The sequence below is a fragment of the Perca flavescens genome, chromosome 5 (assembly GCF_004354835.1).
Source record: "Perca flavescens isolate YP-PL-M2 chromosome 5, PFLA_1.0, whole genome shotgun sequence".
Taxonomy (NCBI): Eukaryota; Metazoa; Chordata; class Actinopteri; order Perciformes; family Percidae; genus Perca; species Perca flavescens.
Window position 1 is genome coordinate 1763191 of NC_041335.1, and position 15823 is coordinate 1779013.

The window sequence follows — 15823 nt, forward strand, 5'->3', positions numbered from 1 at the left end:
TATTAGGGGACCACTGAGGTCTATATAAAAGCATCCAAAGAGCACCATGTCATGGGACCTTTAAGACTTTTCTTTTTTTTTTAAACTTTAAACACTTGGTGGACCCCCTGCAGTAACTCTGAGGACCACTGTTCTTATACATAATTAATTACCATATAGTTAATAATTTTGCTCAGAACCCCTTGAATTCAAAGAAATGCTCACTCCGTCTCTAGGTTAAGATATGCACAGTTAGCCTAGAACTTGTCAATTTAACTTTATTTGTCAGAAAGTGCCATGAATATACATTTGTGGTAAAGTTTCCAAAATCCTCATATGGTAAAGATCACCACCCCAGATTTTTGTGGAGCAGCACAGATACTGGCATTAACATAATTAACAAAAAGGGGGTTATCTAGAGAAAGTTCACTACAGCAGAACTTTAATACCTGCCTTCAACCAGCTAATCTGGGCTAAAATCACAAGTCCTCAAGCATCAACCCTGCCAAAAATGTCCTTATGCTTAACTGAATCCAGGAGCACAATGTCCTTAGAAGGCTGAGGGGTACAAATAAAGAGAATTTCCCTTAGAGTAAGTGATCAGATACATTCACACATACTGCATGGGTACCTACAGTAACACAATTGTTGCTAGTCTTTAAGCATGGTGTTTTTGTGACCAATCATCTTCAACATGATCACAAAGTGCTTAAAAAAAGCTATAATAAAAGGAAAGGTATCTGGGTGAATGGTTGTTTTGATCTTGCTGCTACATGATGTACATTAAAAAGGATTATAAAGCTATTTCACTTTAAATACAAGTTTATCAAAATCAGTCTCATTACGAAAATAGACCATTTTCCTAATTGCATATTCTGTGATAAGTTATTCCAAAGTGTGGAGACTGCATAGTGAAGACAATGAATGGAATAACATCATGCCAATGTTATAGCTGGGCTGTACATTCTGCTTTACTTCGCTGCATGGTATAATTTGATAGAAGATATTTCTGTAGTGTCAATGCAGCCGGTGCTCAGCCTGGTCCACATTGCTCTGATTCCTGTTGAGCCTCATCTGGAGTCCAGTCCCAGCGCCACACATGGAGCATATGGTCATAGAATGAGCAGCTTGCCAGCAGACACGACAGTGAAGAAGCGTCCTCGTTCGAGTTGAGGGCAGGACCTGGACCTCTATCTCCACTGATAGAGGGCGCTGCAACGCCCTCTGGGATGTATCGTCCTGCATCATCTTCTAGGGAAGTGTCGAAGCTGGCAGTGGGAGATTCGTACTGAATTCTCAGGTGTCCGCCGCTCTCTGTGAGGCTTTCCTTTGGTTCTGCAGCAACGGGGGAGCAAAGAACGGGCTCCTCCAGGGACAGCCGGGACCAGTCGGCTCCGTATGCCAGGGAGTTGTGGAGGATATAGGAGGCTACGACCGGACACGCTCCTCCACTGCCCTCTGGACAATGACAGGGAAACATTAAGGGTTTGAAACAGAAACAGAAGTTGCTCACTCTTGAGGTGTCCTGGTCCTAACGCTATCCATTTCATTCACACAACTTTGTATACAATATCTTAGGTTGAATAACAGTTCCCACAAGTTTATCACCACCTAATGGATCTCAATTTATTCTGTAATGAAGATGTAAAACTCCTAAGTGCCAGGACAATGACAATCACTAATTTCAATGTCATTTGCCAGTTTTTTTTTTTTTTTTTTTACAGTTTTGAAAATGTAATTATTTTTCAAAAAAGGTAATTTAAAACTGCAAGTACTTATTATTTTCATGATCCGTGAAACAAAAGTTCCCAGTTTGAAATAAAATGCCTCCTCAAAATCATCATCAAAAACACGCTAATCATCACATCTGAGAAGCTGAAACCAGAGAATGTTTGGCATTTTTGTTTGAAAAATCACTGACATTTTTTATCGTTTATCAAAATAGTTGCCATTTATTTTTCTATTGATTAACTTAATGAATCAGAAGGCCAAACTCATGAAGAAGGCAAAGCTAATGCTTGCTACCTAGGTTAACTAAATGAACAACTAACCAACCATAAAACAAAGAAGAAGAAAAAAAAAAGTTCATGGTAACAATCCATAGCAAATGTTTCCTTGGCCCTCTCTCCTTCCTACTCACCCAGGGCCTGCTGGCAGTGAAGGATGTGGAAGTCATTGTGCATGCTGGCTGCCAGCAGCAGGTGCTGGTGAGTCGGGTGCCACTTGAGCCTCCACACGCCACCGCCCACGGGACTCTCGCTGAGAGGCTGCCGCATGTTCCTGCCATCCCACAGCAAAACCTGCTCATCGTAGCTGCAGAAAGAGAAGCCCAAAAGAAAAAAAAGACTTACAGACACTCACTTGGCTGAAAGGAGAGAGCCAAAGACAGAGGAAGCAGTGGGAGAAAACAGAGTTTCTACAGGTTTCATCAAGTCAAATTTAAGACTTTTTAAGATCATTATAAATGAATTTATCACAACATCAACTGGGTCCTAAATTCAGGGTTTTAAAGCCAATTAACACTAAACTTGCACTTCGCCATTGCTGAAGAATGAAATCCGTTTCATGTCTGTGGTACAATCTGAAAGAGTTTACCCTGTAAACAGTAGCTATAACCGTACAAAAGGCAATTCTCACACAATGCCAAGTTCCCATAGAGAGTTCACTGGGGTATTTACCTGCCTGTAGCCAGGATGTGTTCCCGATGTGGGTTGCTGTGAATACTGCACACACCCATTGAGTGCCTTCAAGAGAACAGAACAGACATTGTACTAATATTAGGGTTGCACGATATTGACAAAATGTGATATTGCGATATCGATTATGAATATTGCGATATAGATATTAATTTTGATATTTTTAAACATATGTAAAATTACAAAAGTTACAGGAAAACGCATCAAAATAGATTCATAACAAATTAAAAAAGTTTTCTTACAACACATGGTTTATTTATTGGAGTGGTCCAACATGAATAAATAAATAAGGACCATGTCTACAGAACATTACATATATAAAGAGAACAGGACATGTTCCACTGGCTGGACAGTATAAAATAAATAAAGAGAACAGGACACAACTTTTCTTTCCTGTTCTGATTTGGTCCGTTTTGTTGTCTCTATTTCTTCACTCACACGGTCACTCTGTTGAAATATGCACACACGTGGTACGTTCCATAGGGTTTGTCACATAGTGGACCCGTGGCACGGTAACTGGCCAATGAAACATGATCGTTACAGTGTTTCAAGCGGGCTCTAAATCAAACACAACTAAGACACACAGCCAACGGACGGGACGCAGCGCTCCACAAAATAAACTAAATATTGCGATAACAATATTGAGTTGATATATCTTTCACCCCTAACTAATATGTACTTTTCCTAAACGGACAAACCAAATTAATGTTGTTGTTGCCCTGGCTGGGCCATACGGAGAAAATCAGATATCACGATATTCTTGACCAAATACCTCCACGTCAATATTGGGACGATATTGTAGGGTGGACTATTGGTGTGTTAACAAAAAACCTTCACAATTCGATTTTAGATAAATAAAACTCAATAATGTGGATAGAATTGACTAAGTGGGTAAGGAGGCAAATAATTGAACAGCTAGAACAGTCTGGTAAGTTGAGAAAAGTACATCACTTTACTGTAACGCAGCCTTTAACACCAGTTAAAGACAAGTTCTCTGTGATACGCAAAGGCAACTGGACTTGCTAGGAATTCTGCAAAGATGTTTTGCCTCTTATCAAAAAGGCTTCTTCAGTTCTCACTGACTAGTGGGGAGCTCCAGATATGTATCTGGTGGGTTGTGTCACCTGAGGGTCATTAGTCACATTCTGGTCATCGACTTGGGAGAAAAGACAACACTTCAATAATATGACAAATCATATTACAATATCCAAAATCGATGCAAAGAGGATATCTAGTCTCATTATATCACAATGTCGATATGATATCGATATACTGCCCAGCCCTAGTTGATGCTAACATCAGTACTCACCTTTTACTGGTGAACGTGGGGCAGGAGGGGCCGACCCTGAGGTCCCAGCCTTTAAGTTTGCAATCATCCCCACCTGTGGAAGAACAACACACACACACACACACACACACACACACACACACACACACACACACACACACACACACACACACACACACACACACACACACACACACACACAGAGGAAAAGGTGTAAATGCAAAGCATACATAAATGATCACAAAAGAGAAATAGCAGTAGCTCCCTCTTATCCACCTAAATGCTGATTACACACTGGGGACTGAGTACCCAGGGCCCTCATGTGAAGAGGACCCAAAAAGATGCTAGAATGAATAGCTGTGGATGCGGAGAGGGGCCCAAAGAAAATGCCTTTCTACAGGGCCCAGAATTTTGTGCTACGCCCCTGCAAAGCTGTTTGCCTCTTGGCATAGCTGTTCACATAAAGCTCAAGCTCAACTTACTCAGTATAAACTGTTACCCCACAACAATTAGCCAAACTTAAACTAAGGGACAGCGACACCTGCTGGAAATGTGAAAAAGAAGTTGGTATTCTTGTACACATTTTTCTGAGAAAAATAAACAACTTTGGGAGGGTGTTATTACTCTCCTGAATAAGCTATTTCAACGGCACTTGATCAAATCTCCAGCTTTATGTGTTCTGGGTCTTCTACTGGACGACAACGTTCTGTGAATAAATGGAAGAGATTATGGGTTCGTCTGGCCAAAACAACAGGATATAGAATAATACTGAGACACTGAAAATCGACTAGCCCATGTTGTTTGAAGGAATGGATTGAGTTGATCACAAAAATGTTTACATGTGAACGTGTTAAATACAGAGGAATGGGGAGAGACGATATTTTCGGAAGAGTGTGGGGCTCCTTTTTGGCTGTAATAGGAGTCTACATTTTTCCTGGCACCTGGTATAATAGATTGGTAGATTTGGTATCTGGTACTATCAAGGCATGTTTATTTGTATTTTATATTCATTTATTTGTTATTGTTTTGTATTCCTCTGATTGTAATGTTTGTTCTGTGTTGTCCACAGCTGTCTCATTATGAAATTGTATTGAATGGCTGACAGGTACAGCCTGGGTTTATTTAAGGGGTATAATATTTGTGAATTAGTCTGATTCTTATTGTTATTCCTTCTGTCTTAGTGTAAGGGATGCAGCTGTTTTATGTTTGTTTGTTTTTATCAATACAAATTTTTTTTTATGATTATTACATGTCAATTATGATTTACAATAAGGGAGTGTTACCAGAGTAAACCAGTTGTGTGTCCCAGTAGGAGAAGGCTGAGATCCAGGCCTCAAAGTCATGGGCTTTCCATTGTGACAGAGCTGTGAGAGCGCCTTCAGCCAGGGAGAGCACACTGACGCAGCCTGCAGAGTCGCTGCACACCACCCGCACATCACTGCTGCAGAAACAAACAGGGGAACCCACTCAACTGTCATAACAGGAGTGTGTGTGTGTGTGTGTGTGTGTGTGTGTGTGTGTGTGTGTGTGTGTGTGTACATATACACATAATGTTACCTTGTGATGCAACATTCATATGGAGTCAGAGCTATGACTTCATAGTAATTGGAGAAGAAATAAAGTTCCTTAGATGTAACAAACTGAATCATAAACAACTGCAAATGATCACAACCTTCCCAAAATTGTTTAAAAAAGTAACCATATAAGAGAGCAACTGTCCAATCTGGCAACACTGGACAGTGGTTTTCGTACAAAATTGAGATGAACTGTGAAGGCCCAGGTGGTCCATGCTGAGTGTGTTACCTGTCCATTCTCCCCGTGGACCAGTCTAACGACAGAGCCAGCCGCTCTGCTCCCACCTCCAAACTGCACAGCGAGTGCAGACTACAGCCGCCTTCCTACTGGAGACACACATTAATTAGCACAGACTACCACATCAACAACTGGTGTCACACCTCATAATAGTATTATAATATAGGAGGGAGGGGGGGGGATAAAAAATCGTATGTATCAGGATTTTTTTTGGTGACGACTTAGGAATCAATTATTTTCCCTAGAATCGTGATTTGATTATTTTTACCAATGATTCACCTAAATATTTTTTGTTTAGACGGTATCGTTGACGGCGACTACATATCCGTTTCCAGCAAAACAGAGCGACAGCAGAAAATGCAGAAAGTCCATGTTATGTTCTTCTTTACAAATGAAATAAATGTCAGACTGAATCTTCTTAGAAAACAATGAGCTTTTTAGTCTCATGATATATTGTCTCTAGAAGTGTATTATTCAACTTTTGCTTTTGTTAAAGAAGGAAAGGAAAATCCCAATACTCAATAATATCAAATCACAATACTTCTTGAATCGCAATAAATAGCAAGCACAATTCAACCCTCCCCCCCAGTCTGTACACAAACATCAGCTATAAGCCTATAAATATTAGATGTCACTGGTTGGGATTCTTCTGATGCCACATTTCTCACCTGACTGTCTGACAGCGTGTACAGCTGCAGCTCTCCGGTGGCAGCTGCCATTCCCAGCACTGCCCTCCCTGACACCGGCACATGGCACCTGAGAACACGCAAAGGAATCAACAAGAGGGAAGCAGCCCAAAGCTGGGTTCCAAACGCTTTCCTGTCACGGAAATAGTGCACCATATAGTGTGTTCGCCATTTTATAGTGGTGTTCGTATTGGAATTCAAAAATGAAAGAGGAGGGGGGGGGGATGACATGCAGCAAAGGGACGCAGGTCGGAGTCGAACCCGGGCCACTGCGTCGAGGAGTAAACCTCTATATATGGGCGCCCCCTCTACCAACTGAGCTATCCGGGTGCCCATGCAGCTACTTTGAGCGTACATACGATGTTCTCTACATTTTACTCCTGTATCCCACAATGCAACGCGTTTGTGTTTTCCCGGAGGAGAAGAAGAAGCAGAAGCACCCACGAAAACTGAAAATTGTGAATCTAACATGCAACATATATACAACGTTTGACTCTCCTCCTGAGTGCTCATCTACTGACGCAGGTCACGCAACGATTTGTTTTCAATGAATGTTACGATGTGTCCGAAATCTGGTTTGGTCGTTCCCGATATAGTTCACTATATATACACATCAATAACTGGTCAAACCTGATTTCTTACCATTTCAAATCTAAAATGGCCGCGGTGTCCATGCGCTGTAGCTCAGTGAGAGGAGGAATCATAGATCCCTCTCGCCGAAATTCAAAAAGGTACAAGCGACCAGTCCGCCTTGGGGTGGCATCCTCTTCCTCTGCCTACAGGAAGAAAATGAAAAGGACATCATCAGTCTACGGTCAGACACCAACAGGAGCACAACTATGTACCCGTTACTGCTGCATTAAATTGAGTCACAAAGAACTCAGGCAGAACAATTAATCATATAATAATCATTATGACTTTACAAGGCAGGCTTGGCAAAGTATGTCCAACAGATTAAATGTAATTAATTAATTTGGTTAGCACCATTACCAGCACATTTGAATTGAAATGAAACAATGAGTATGGAGGTATGAAGTGTTGACTTTCTGTGATTTGAGCGTGTTTACTGTAAAAAAAAATGTAAACCTGTGTGATGAGTATAATTGGGCTATACTTATATAGAGTAAGGTACGGAGTAATAGCAATGATCCATATACTGTTATTAGTTGTAGTTTTCAATAATGTTTTTTATGTCAATCTCCATTTATGTGTACCAAATATTTTAAATGTACAGCCAAAAGAGGGTTATGCTTCCTATAGTAGGTGTAGACAACCCCAACTCATTTTTGCCCTTCTATGGGACCCAGTCTAGACACAGACTTGGACACAGGGCCTTAGGATAAGGTCTTAAGTTGACATTGTGCTTAAATGGTGCATTTCAACTTACAAACTGACTATCAAACTTTCACAAACCAAGTGCACCTGGAGATCTCAGGCCTAGGGCTGCACAATTACTCGCAATTTTATCAAAATCGTGATATGGACTATAGTGCAATATCCAAATCGCTGGGGGCCGCAATACGTGTTAAAGTCAAAATATGTGTCAAACCATTCTGAATTAGGTATTTTGGTGCTACAAATACGTCCCAACTTACAAATCGCACCCTACATACTAAATTGTAATAGTTTTCAATGAAAATGATACAAAAAAATGATTATCCAATATCGTGAATCATATCATCCTGACACGATGACAGCAAGCACTTAACCCATGTAACGTTAGTTCTAGTTGGATTAATCCCATGTGGTCTAAAAGAGGAGAAACAATGGCACTGCACTGGGAAAGCAGTGTTCCTTTGGACAGTAACGACTAAAATACGTTTGATGTTGTCATACCGTGTAGATACAGATAGGAAACACCTGACACTAATCTAACTAATGCTGAATCAACTACAGATGACAACAGGTCAGGAAATGTCGCTTAGTACGACGGTCTGTCCATACAACACCGCGGTACAGCTAGGACTGTTCCTATGTAACCTCACCCCTTTATGCAGCTGGTACGTCCCGCAGGCCAGGACATCGTGGTTCGATGCAACAGGACACCACTCCACCGTGTCAGCACTCAGCTCCGTGTCAAACACCTGTAGATTACGGGTCCTCGACTTCCAAGCCATGACCACCTGCTTTGCATAACGTTAGGGTTACTGTGCCAGTACTATAACTAAAAAGCAGACTTAGATTCCGTTACGTCTCGGCTGTAAAAAGTAAACTCAGATAAGTCCAACAAGTTAGTAGGACGGAACCATAAGCAATACTATCTAGCTAGCTAACTTCCAGTGGGCTATATGAGCTAAATAATCTGTTTGACAGTTAGCTAGCAGCTAACGTGGTTATAACTTACTCACTGCAGTCTTACGCAGCGCCAACAGTTAGACACTTCAGATAATGAACAGATATTCAACGAGTGAATTAAATGTCCAAAGTTGAGCTTACATTTGTTTAATACTGAATATCCAGAGAAACAAAACATTAACAACAAAGTCACACGTGAGCCAGCCACGACTGGACGACTCAATACGTCATTACGTCATCGCTTGGCGTAAAGGGTGCGTTTAGGAACCACTGCAAAACAAGATCAAATCAACAGTTTACATCAGTGGTTCTCAACCTTTTTTGTGCCAGCGCCCCCCTATCCATTATCCAGGTCCCTAACGTCCCCCAACAAATATTATGTAGGCTAATTGCCCCGAATATTTATGATTACGCCCTAATATAGGCCTATTATTGTTGTTACTATTGTTATTAAAAATAATCAAAATCAAGTCATTGAATGACAAACAACACATGTATTAGTTTCCCAGGTATCAAAAAGCCATGTGAATAGAAATTATATACATTTACAGGTTTTAAAAAAAAAAATGCAACCATTTGACATTCAAATTAAATAACAGCAGCCAATCAGAACGACTAGATATGTAACATTCAAACTATAATTAGGTATTATCAAAAGGCCTGCTGCATGTCCCTGGTGTGAACCTCAGCACCTTCATAAGATGACTATAATTTGAATGTCCTTTTTTGGTTGTGAAGTGACCTTGGGTGTCATGAAAGGCGCTTTAAATAAAATGTATTATTATTATTACGGTAGCCAATCAGAAACAGCTAGCAATTTAACATTCAAATCTATTTTTCATTCAAATCTAAATCTCTAATCGAATTGTTCCAGCGGAAAACAAGCTGCCACTTATCAAGGGGTAAAAGCAGAAGGATTACACACACACACACAAAAGTATTTTGTTGATGACAAACGACTTGAAGAACGACAGCTACTGCCGAATGGAAATAATTACAACCTTCGAAAGTTAGTGAGAGCCTTTTTTTTATGCTTAGAAGAGTCTAGGTTAGAAGAGTCTAGGTTAAAAGAGTCTAGGTTAGAAGAGTCTAGGTTAGAAGAGTCTAGGTTAGAAGAGTCTAAGTTAGAAGAGTCTAGGTTAGAAGAGTCTAGGTTAGAAAAGTCTAGGTTGAATGAAAGTTTATTTATTCGGTTACTGAACATAGAACGTAATATATGTACAGGAAATTCATTAGAAACAAGGGTGGTAACCGAAAAGGTGTAGGCTGAAGCCATGGCTTATTACGCCTACCCTACAGGTTAAAATAGTCTAGGTTAGAAGAGTCTAAGTTAGAAGAGTCTAGGTTAGAAGAGTCTAAATTAGAAGAGTCTAGGTTAGAAGAGTCTAAGTTAGAAGAGTCTAGGTTAGAAGAGTCTAGGTTAGAAGAGTCTAGGTTAGAAGAGTCTAGGTTAGAAGAATCTAAGTTAGAAGAGTCTAGGTTAGAAGAGTCTAGGTTAGAAGAGTCTAGGTTTGCTATCGCCTGTCTTGCGAGTAAATAGCAGAAAAAAACGTTTGGAGAAACCCCCCCATATCGCGGTGTGTTTTGTGGAGGTGTGAGAGTCCCGTACAGTAAACAGTGACATCACTGCCTCTATCAGGCATGAAAACGGGTCAGGGTTGAAAAAGGTGAGAAGGATATTACCCCTCTGGGGGAGCATATTATTAAATATATCAAATATATTAAATATATTCCATATTTTAAAGCATCAATCTGATGCATTTTTTGCCAACCAACAGTGTAATATTTCAATATGCCCTCATTAAAGTTAATTTGACTGGCAAAACAGTTAAAGTCCTTCTGACATTACACAATAATAAAAGTCATAATTTTTAAAAACTAAAAAGTTTTGGATCAATTTTTACTTCTTCCAACCATATGTTAAATTAAGAGTCAATGTGGATTTACATATTGCAATAATATAATCCTAAAATGAATCATTTTGAAAACTAAACTTTAGGTCATCATCAAATTAGTACATTCAAGATTTTGTCAATGTTGATATTAGCTGCTTTATTTACATTTATTAAAAACGTCGCATTGTTTATCTTTTCATATAGCTAGACGTCTAGACTCTGGGACAAGGCCGTTATGTTTAAATACCTGCCATGCTGATTCCAAACAGACAGCTTTGTCAAGTTTGGACTTCAGATAGCTTGTCCTCTATTCATGCCTAGCGCCATTTGTTTTAACTACTTTCTCAAATAAAGCTAGCTAGCTAGCTAGCTAGCTAGCTAGCTAGCTAGCTAGCTAGCTAGCTAGATAGATAGATAGATAGATAGATAGATATATATTATGCTCCACATTTATTAAACTTTGCCTCCATTTTGTTTAGCCACGTTACCATGGAGACCACACCGGCGCACTCTCACATTTCGGCAAAGACCCGCCCTACTTTGCATCTGATTGGCTAGAACTCGTTTCATTGGTAAGTGGAAGTTCGGTGATTGGTTAAATCCATCGCATCAAAACAAATCCCATGTGGACTTTTTAATTTATTTATTTTTCTAAAATAGTCATACCCAGAAATCGGGGACCAGGCCACCAGGCCCGATTACTTAACCCCACCCCCTAAACAAAAGGCAGCACGGAGCTGCGCCAAACAAAGCTGACAGAAGCACAGAAGAGTTAGGATACCCATCCAGTGAGTGAAAGACCTCATCTTTGTAAAGAGTTATTACATTTCAGTTAAATACCCAATACTATCTATGTAAACATGCAAGAAAAAAGCTGCTGCCTGGTGGTAGAGGGCTGGTTTTCTGCACAAGACAAAGGGCTCTCACCCCTTTCCCAGTGCTCCTTCATGATGGTAGAAGGGTTGGTGCCTCTACTAGACAAAGGTCTCTCACCCCTTCGTCCATGCTCCCTCAAGATGGTGGGAGGGTTGAGGTCTTCAGGAGACGAAGGTCTCTCACTCCTTTGTTTGGACTTCTTTGAAGAAGAGTCCATATCTCCTGAAGACCGAGGTCTTGCAAAGAATTTTAGTCCAAAAATGGACCTAAACATTTTCTCGATGATTTCTCGTTTGTATACTGCCGTTTTGAAACTGCAAGTACAAACACACACAGCAATTACTTCAGAAGATGAAGAGGGAGGGCTCTCAGCCCTGTTTTCTTGCTGCTTCCTCGTGGTAGAAGGCTGGTCATCTTCAGAAGAGGAAGACGAAGGGCTCTCACCCCTCCATCCTTGCTGCCGCCTTGGAGTAGAAGGCTGCTTGTCTTCAGAGGATGAAGAGGAAGGGCTCTCAAACCTTTGTACTTGCTGCCTGGTGATAGAGGGCTGGTTTTCTGCACAAGACAAAGGGCTCTCACCCCTTTGCCTGTGCTCCTTCATGATGGTAGAAGTGTTGGTGCCTATTACAACCTGATGTCTAGGGGTTAACCGGACGCAACAGAACAGGTTCTGGTAATTAAAAATCAATTGCTGACATTAGGAGAAACTCATAAGAGGTAAAAACAGGAGGGTATACATCAAAAGGGCAACACATCGGTGGTAGAAAGGTTTAAGAAGTTTATAGAGTGTGGTCTAGACCTACTCCATCTGTAAAGTGTCTCAAGATAACCTATGTTATGATTTGATACTATAAATAAAATTGAATTGAATTGGTAAAACTGCTCACTCAGAGTAACATTAATAAAAGTGCCTTGCTTTGCAAGCTCAGCCTGTCAGTCAATCGTCAGGGCAGAGAAACCACCGTTGTGCCTGCTTATCTAAGAGGAAGTGTAACGTCAACAGCACCGTGACCGCTTTCAGCTTGCCATTAATATCATATCATTTTTTTCAATACCATAAAAGTATCAACGTTCAGTACTCAGCCCTACTTCTACCAGACTGCTACTAGCAAAATAAGACAAAAAAAAATGTATTCACAACTAAAACAAAGTGGCTGAAGGATAACAAAACAACCATTTTCACTGAAGGCTGTTAACACTACTCACACCAACTTGGAACACAAGACACAGGTTTACACAGGCACATGTTGGGAATGGCAGAGCGAAGAGAAGGGGCTGAGTTCCTGTCCTTAAAATGGCTGCTGTCCTCCAGGCGACCAATCAGGAGACAGCAATCAGCTCTGCTGGACCAATCCGGTGTGCGCACCTGTTGTCCATCACCTGTGTACCCTCAGGAGATCAATTGATATTGCAGGCTGAAAGACAAATTACTAAATATGACCCCAGGGTCATAACACTACGAAGAACAAAGAGCTCTCATCCCTTCGTACTTGCTGCCTGGTACAAGGGAACACCATGATTAAAGTGTGGCGGCAGCTACTGTACATGAAAATCATAATGAAGAGTACCTTCATCGTAAGGATCTGTACACCACACTCCTTGTGACTGTATCAGAACTGGAGGGATTGTCTCTGTATTTGGACACACGTTCCAGGCTCCACCTCCTCAGAGAGCGCTTCCATCCACGCTGCTCGTGCACCACCCCGTCCTGCTGGCAGAGGCCAACAATGTGCAGGATTACCGGAACCAGATCCACTCCACTTTTGGCACTGTGCTGAAAATGGATTCCACCAAGAAAGTATGTAAGTCACAAATATTATGCTATTCTGTATTCTGTAAGATGTAAAACATTAGCAGTATTGTTTTTTGTTTTGATTCAGCTTTAATTGAACCCATTTTAACACCGTTGACAGAAATAGAATCTAACATAAGTTATCACATTCTTCAAACTTAACATATTTTTTAGGTGGTAGCCTAAAGAAGCTGTCTGGCGGGGGCAAAGGCTCATCTGAGTGGTTCACCAGCATCGGAAACAAGCAGTCCCAGATAGTTTTGTTTGTGCTAACCTGTGAGGAGTCACAGCATAGCGCATTTCAAAGCATAGCCTGATATACCCTCTATTACATTTTTCCTCTGACATAAATCCTCATAGTACCCTCCATCAAAGTCAAACGTCTCACTAGAGAAAAGACCTTTGAAATCTTTCTCCCACCTACTGATTATATCAGACAGCCCAGTCACCAAACTATCATCATTCCCCAGCACTTCCAAGGGTATTTTCCAACTACACCTTGGCCCTAGTTTATTCATTTCTGACCAAAATCTCTTAGGGTCAGACGTTTGGATTCTCTTCAGGTTTAATACCAATCCTCTTTGATAACGTCTTTGGTAGAATCTGTATCTTTTATCAAACCTATTCTGACTATTCTTAAAGGTTTCTAATAGTTTCTTCCTTTCTATATTATTATTTAAGTACTTCAGAAACATATTTTCTGTTTTACGCATAGATTGCCACAATTCTTTTAACTCTTTGTTCCAATCATAGATATATACACAGTGTATATATCTATGTGTTCCAATAAGGTTTCGTATTGAATGGCTTTTTTGTAACATTGTAGTTGTCTCCATCTTTAATATCAGACTCTATATCTTCTTTAATCAATTTACAAAGGCTGACATACCAGTTATCTAGATTTCCTTGTTCTCTAAAACATAATTGTATATCATTCTTAATTTTCAGAAGGGTTGATTGCTGTAAACTGGAAGATAAGAAGTTAACAAGTAAAATCCTGCTGACTTTCCTTTTTGTGGATGAATTTTGTAAACTCTCCTGATAAGCTACATGACAATGAGCCTCAGTCTTTATAAGACATTTTAACCACAGTAAAGAATGATCTGGGACTCTGCTTCTTTCTCCAATCAAATCCATACAATTTGCCATTTTAATTAATTGATTTGAAACTAAAACTTACAGCTAGCTAAGTTAGCTTAAGTTGATACCATAAGCTTTTCCCAAACAATCAAAAAACTCAACTGGGAAGTACAAACAGTGAGTGTAATGAAGAAGGAATTATTTCAGGCTTAGTAAAAATATAAGCAGTGAGTGTTATAAAGACTTATTTAAATACGTCCTGTTTTAAAATTATCTGTGGGTTGTTGATCTAAAACAAAAATGTCTTGTTGTGTTACAGTGAAGCTGTCTTTTGAGATAGCTAGTCGTAGAAAACACTGCTTTCATTGTAGTGTTTTTATTATTTGTATTATTCTTAATTAATAGTAGAAATATTGTCAATAATTTGTCTTGTTATTTTTCAAAAAGTTAATTTTCAAAAAGTTATTTTTCAAAAAGTTATTTGTATTCACGATATGATCGTATGCTAAATTAATTGATTTATTTTCCAAACAAAAAGAGTGTGTTGCTTCAGCTAATATTAACGTTAGCAGCTGCATATTTTGGTGAAACTGTTGTAATTTGAACTGTAGCCGTGCATTGCTCTTTTTTTGATGGCAAGCGTTTTGGTGGAGCTGTTGTATTATGTAACGCTAGCTAGCTAGCTAGCTAGCTACTGTGCTTTAACGTCGAGCCGTTGTATTTGTGCTGGCTGTGCCTTTAGTGGAGCGTAGCACCGCCACCTAGTGGTCTGCAGATGCATTAAGATATTAAATTGTTGTCAACACATTTTTGAAAATATATATTTTTATAAAAAAAAAAAAACACAGTAGAAAGAAGGAAGGCAACACTAGGGCGACAAAAGTGAAAAATTCAAATAGCCTAAGCGACAAACTTCGAAAAAAGCAGAATAAAACTTTGAAAAAAGAGACAAAAACTTTGAAAAAGGGTGCCCGGATAGCTCAGTTGGTAGAGCGGGCGCCCATATATTTACTCCTCGACGCAGCGGGCCTGGGTTCGACTCCGACCTGCGGACCTTTGCTGCATGTCATTCCCCCTCTCTCTCTTCCCTTTCATGTCTTCAGCTGTTCTGAAGAAATAAAGGCTGAAAATGGCCAAAAAAATTACTTCAAAGATAAAAAGACAGTAGAAAAAAGTAAGGAAGAAAGGCAAGAATAGGTCAGAACAAGTGACAAAACCTTAAAAAAAAAAAAAAGGTGACAAACTTCAGAAACAGTAACAAAAACTTTGAAAAAAGCGACAAACTTTGAAAAAAAAAAAAGAGAGTAGAAAAACATTTTGCAAAATGTCAAGTACCCCCTGCAGTTCTCCAAAAATACCCCTAGGGTACACGTACCCCCATTTGAGAAACACTGGATTAGATCAATGGCTCGCAGGAGGAGTGG

At 39.9% G+C, this 15823-nt stretch overlaps 1 protein-coding gene across 7 annotated transcripts; it reads right to left on the reverse strand.

Annotated features, from left to right (window-relative positions):
* Window positions 1–241: 241 nt before the first annotated feature.
* On the reverse strand, window positions 242–12779 carry dph7 (diphthamide biosynthesis 7). 7 transcript variants are annotated; one of them, XM_028579307.1, is made up of 10 exons: window positions 12734–12779; window positions 8447–8584; window positions 7104–7237; window positions 6444–6531; window positions 5767–5861; window positions 5247–5404; window positions 3985–4057; window positions 2658–2723; window positions 2120–2292; window positions 242–1437 (listed from the first exon to the last, which is right to left on the reverse strand). In XM_028579307.1, exons 2-10 carry the CDS (start codon window positions 8576–8578, stop codon window positions 1013–1015), a joined length of 1344 nt encoding a protein of 447 aa, XP_028435108.1. In that variant the 5' UTR covers window positions 8579–8584; window positions 12734–12779; the 3' UTR covers window positions 242–1012. The 7 variants fall into 7 exon arrangements, with proteins under 7 accessions (XP_028435108.1, XP_028435106.1, XP_028435105.1 ...); XM_028579305.1 differs by lacking the exon at window positions 12734–12779 and adding an exon at window positions 8898–9025 and having other exon boundaries at window positions 8447–8587; XM_028579304.1 differs by lacking the exon at window positions 12734–12779 and adding an exon at window positions 8810–9025.
* Between the last annotated feature and the right edge of the window lie 3044 nt (window positions 12780–15823).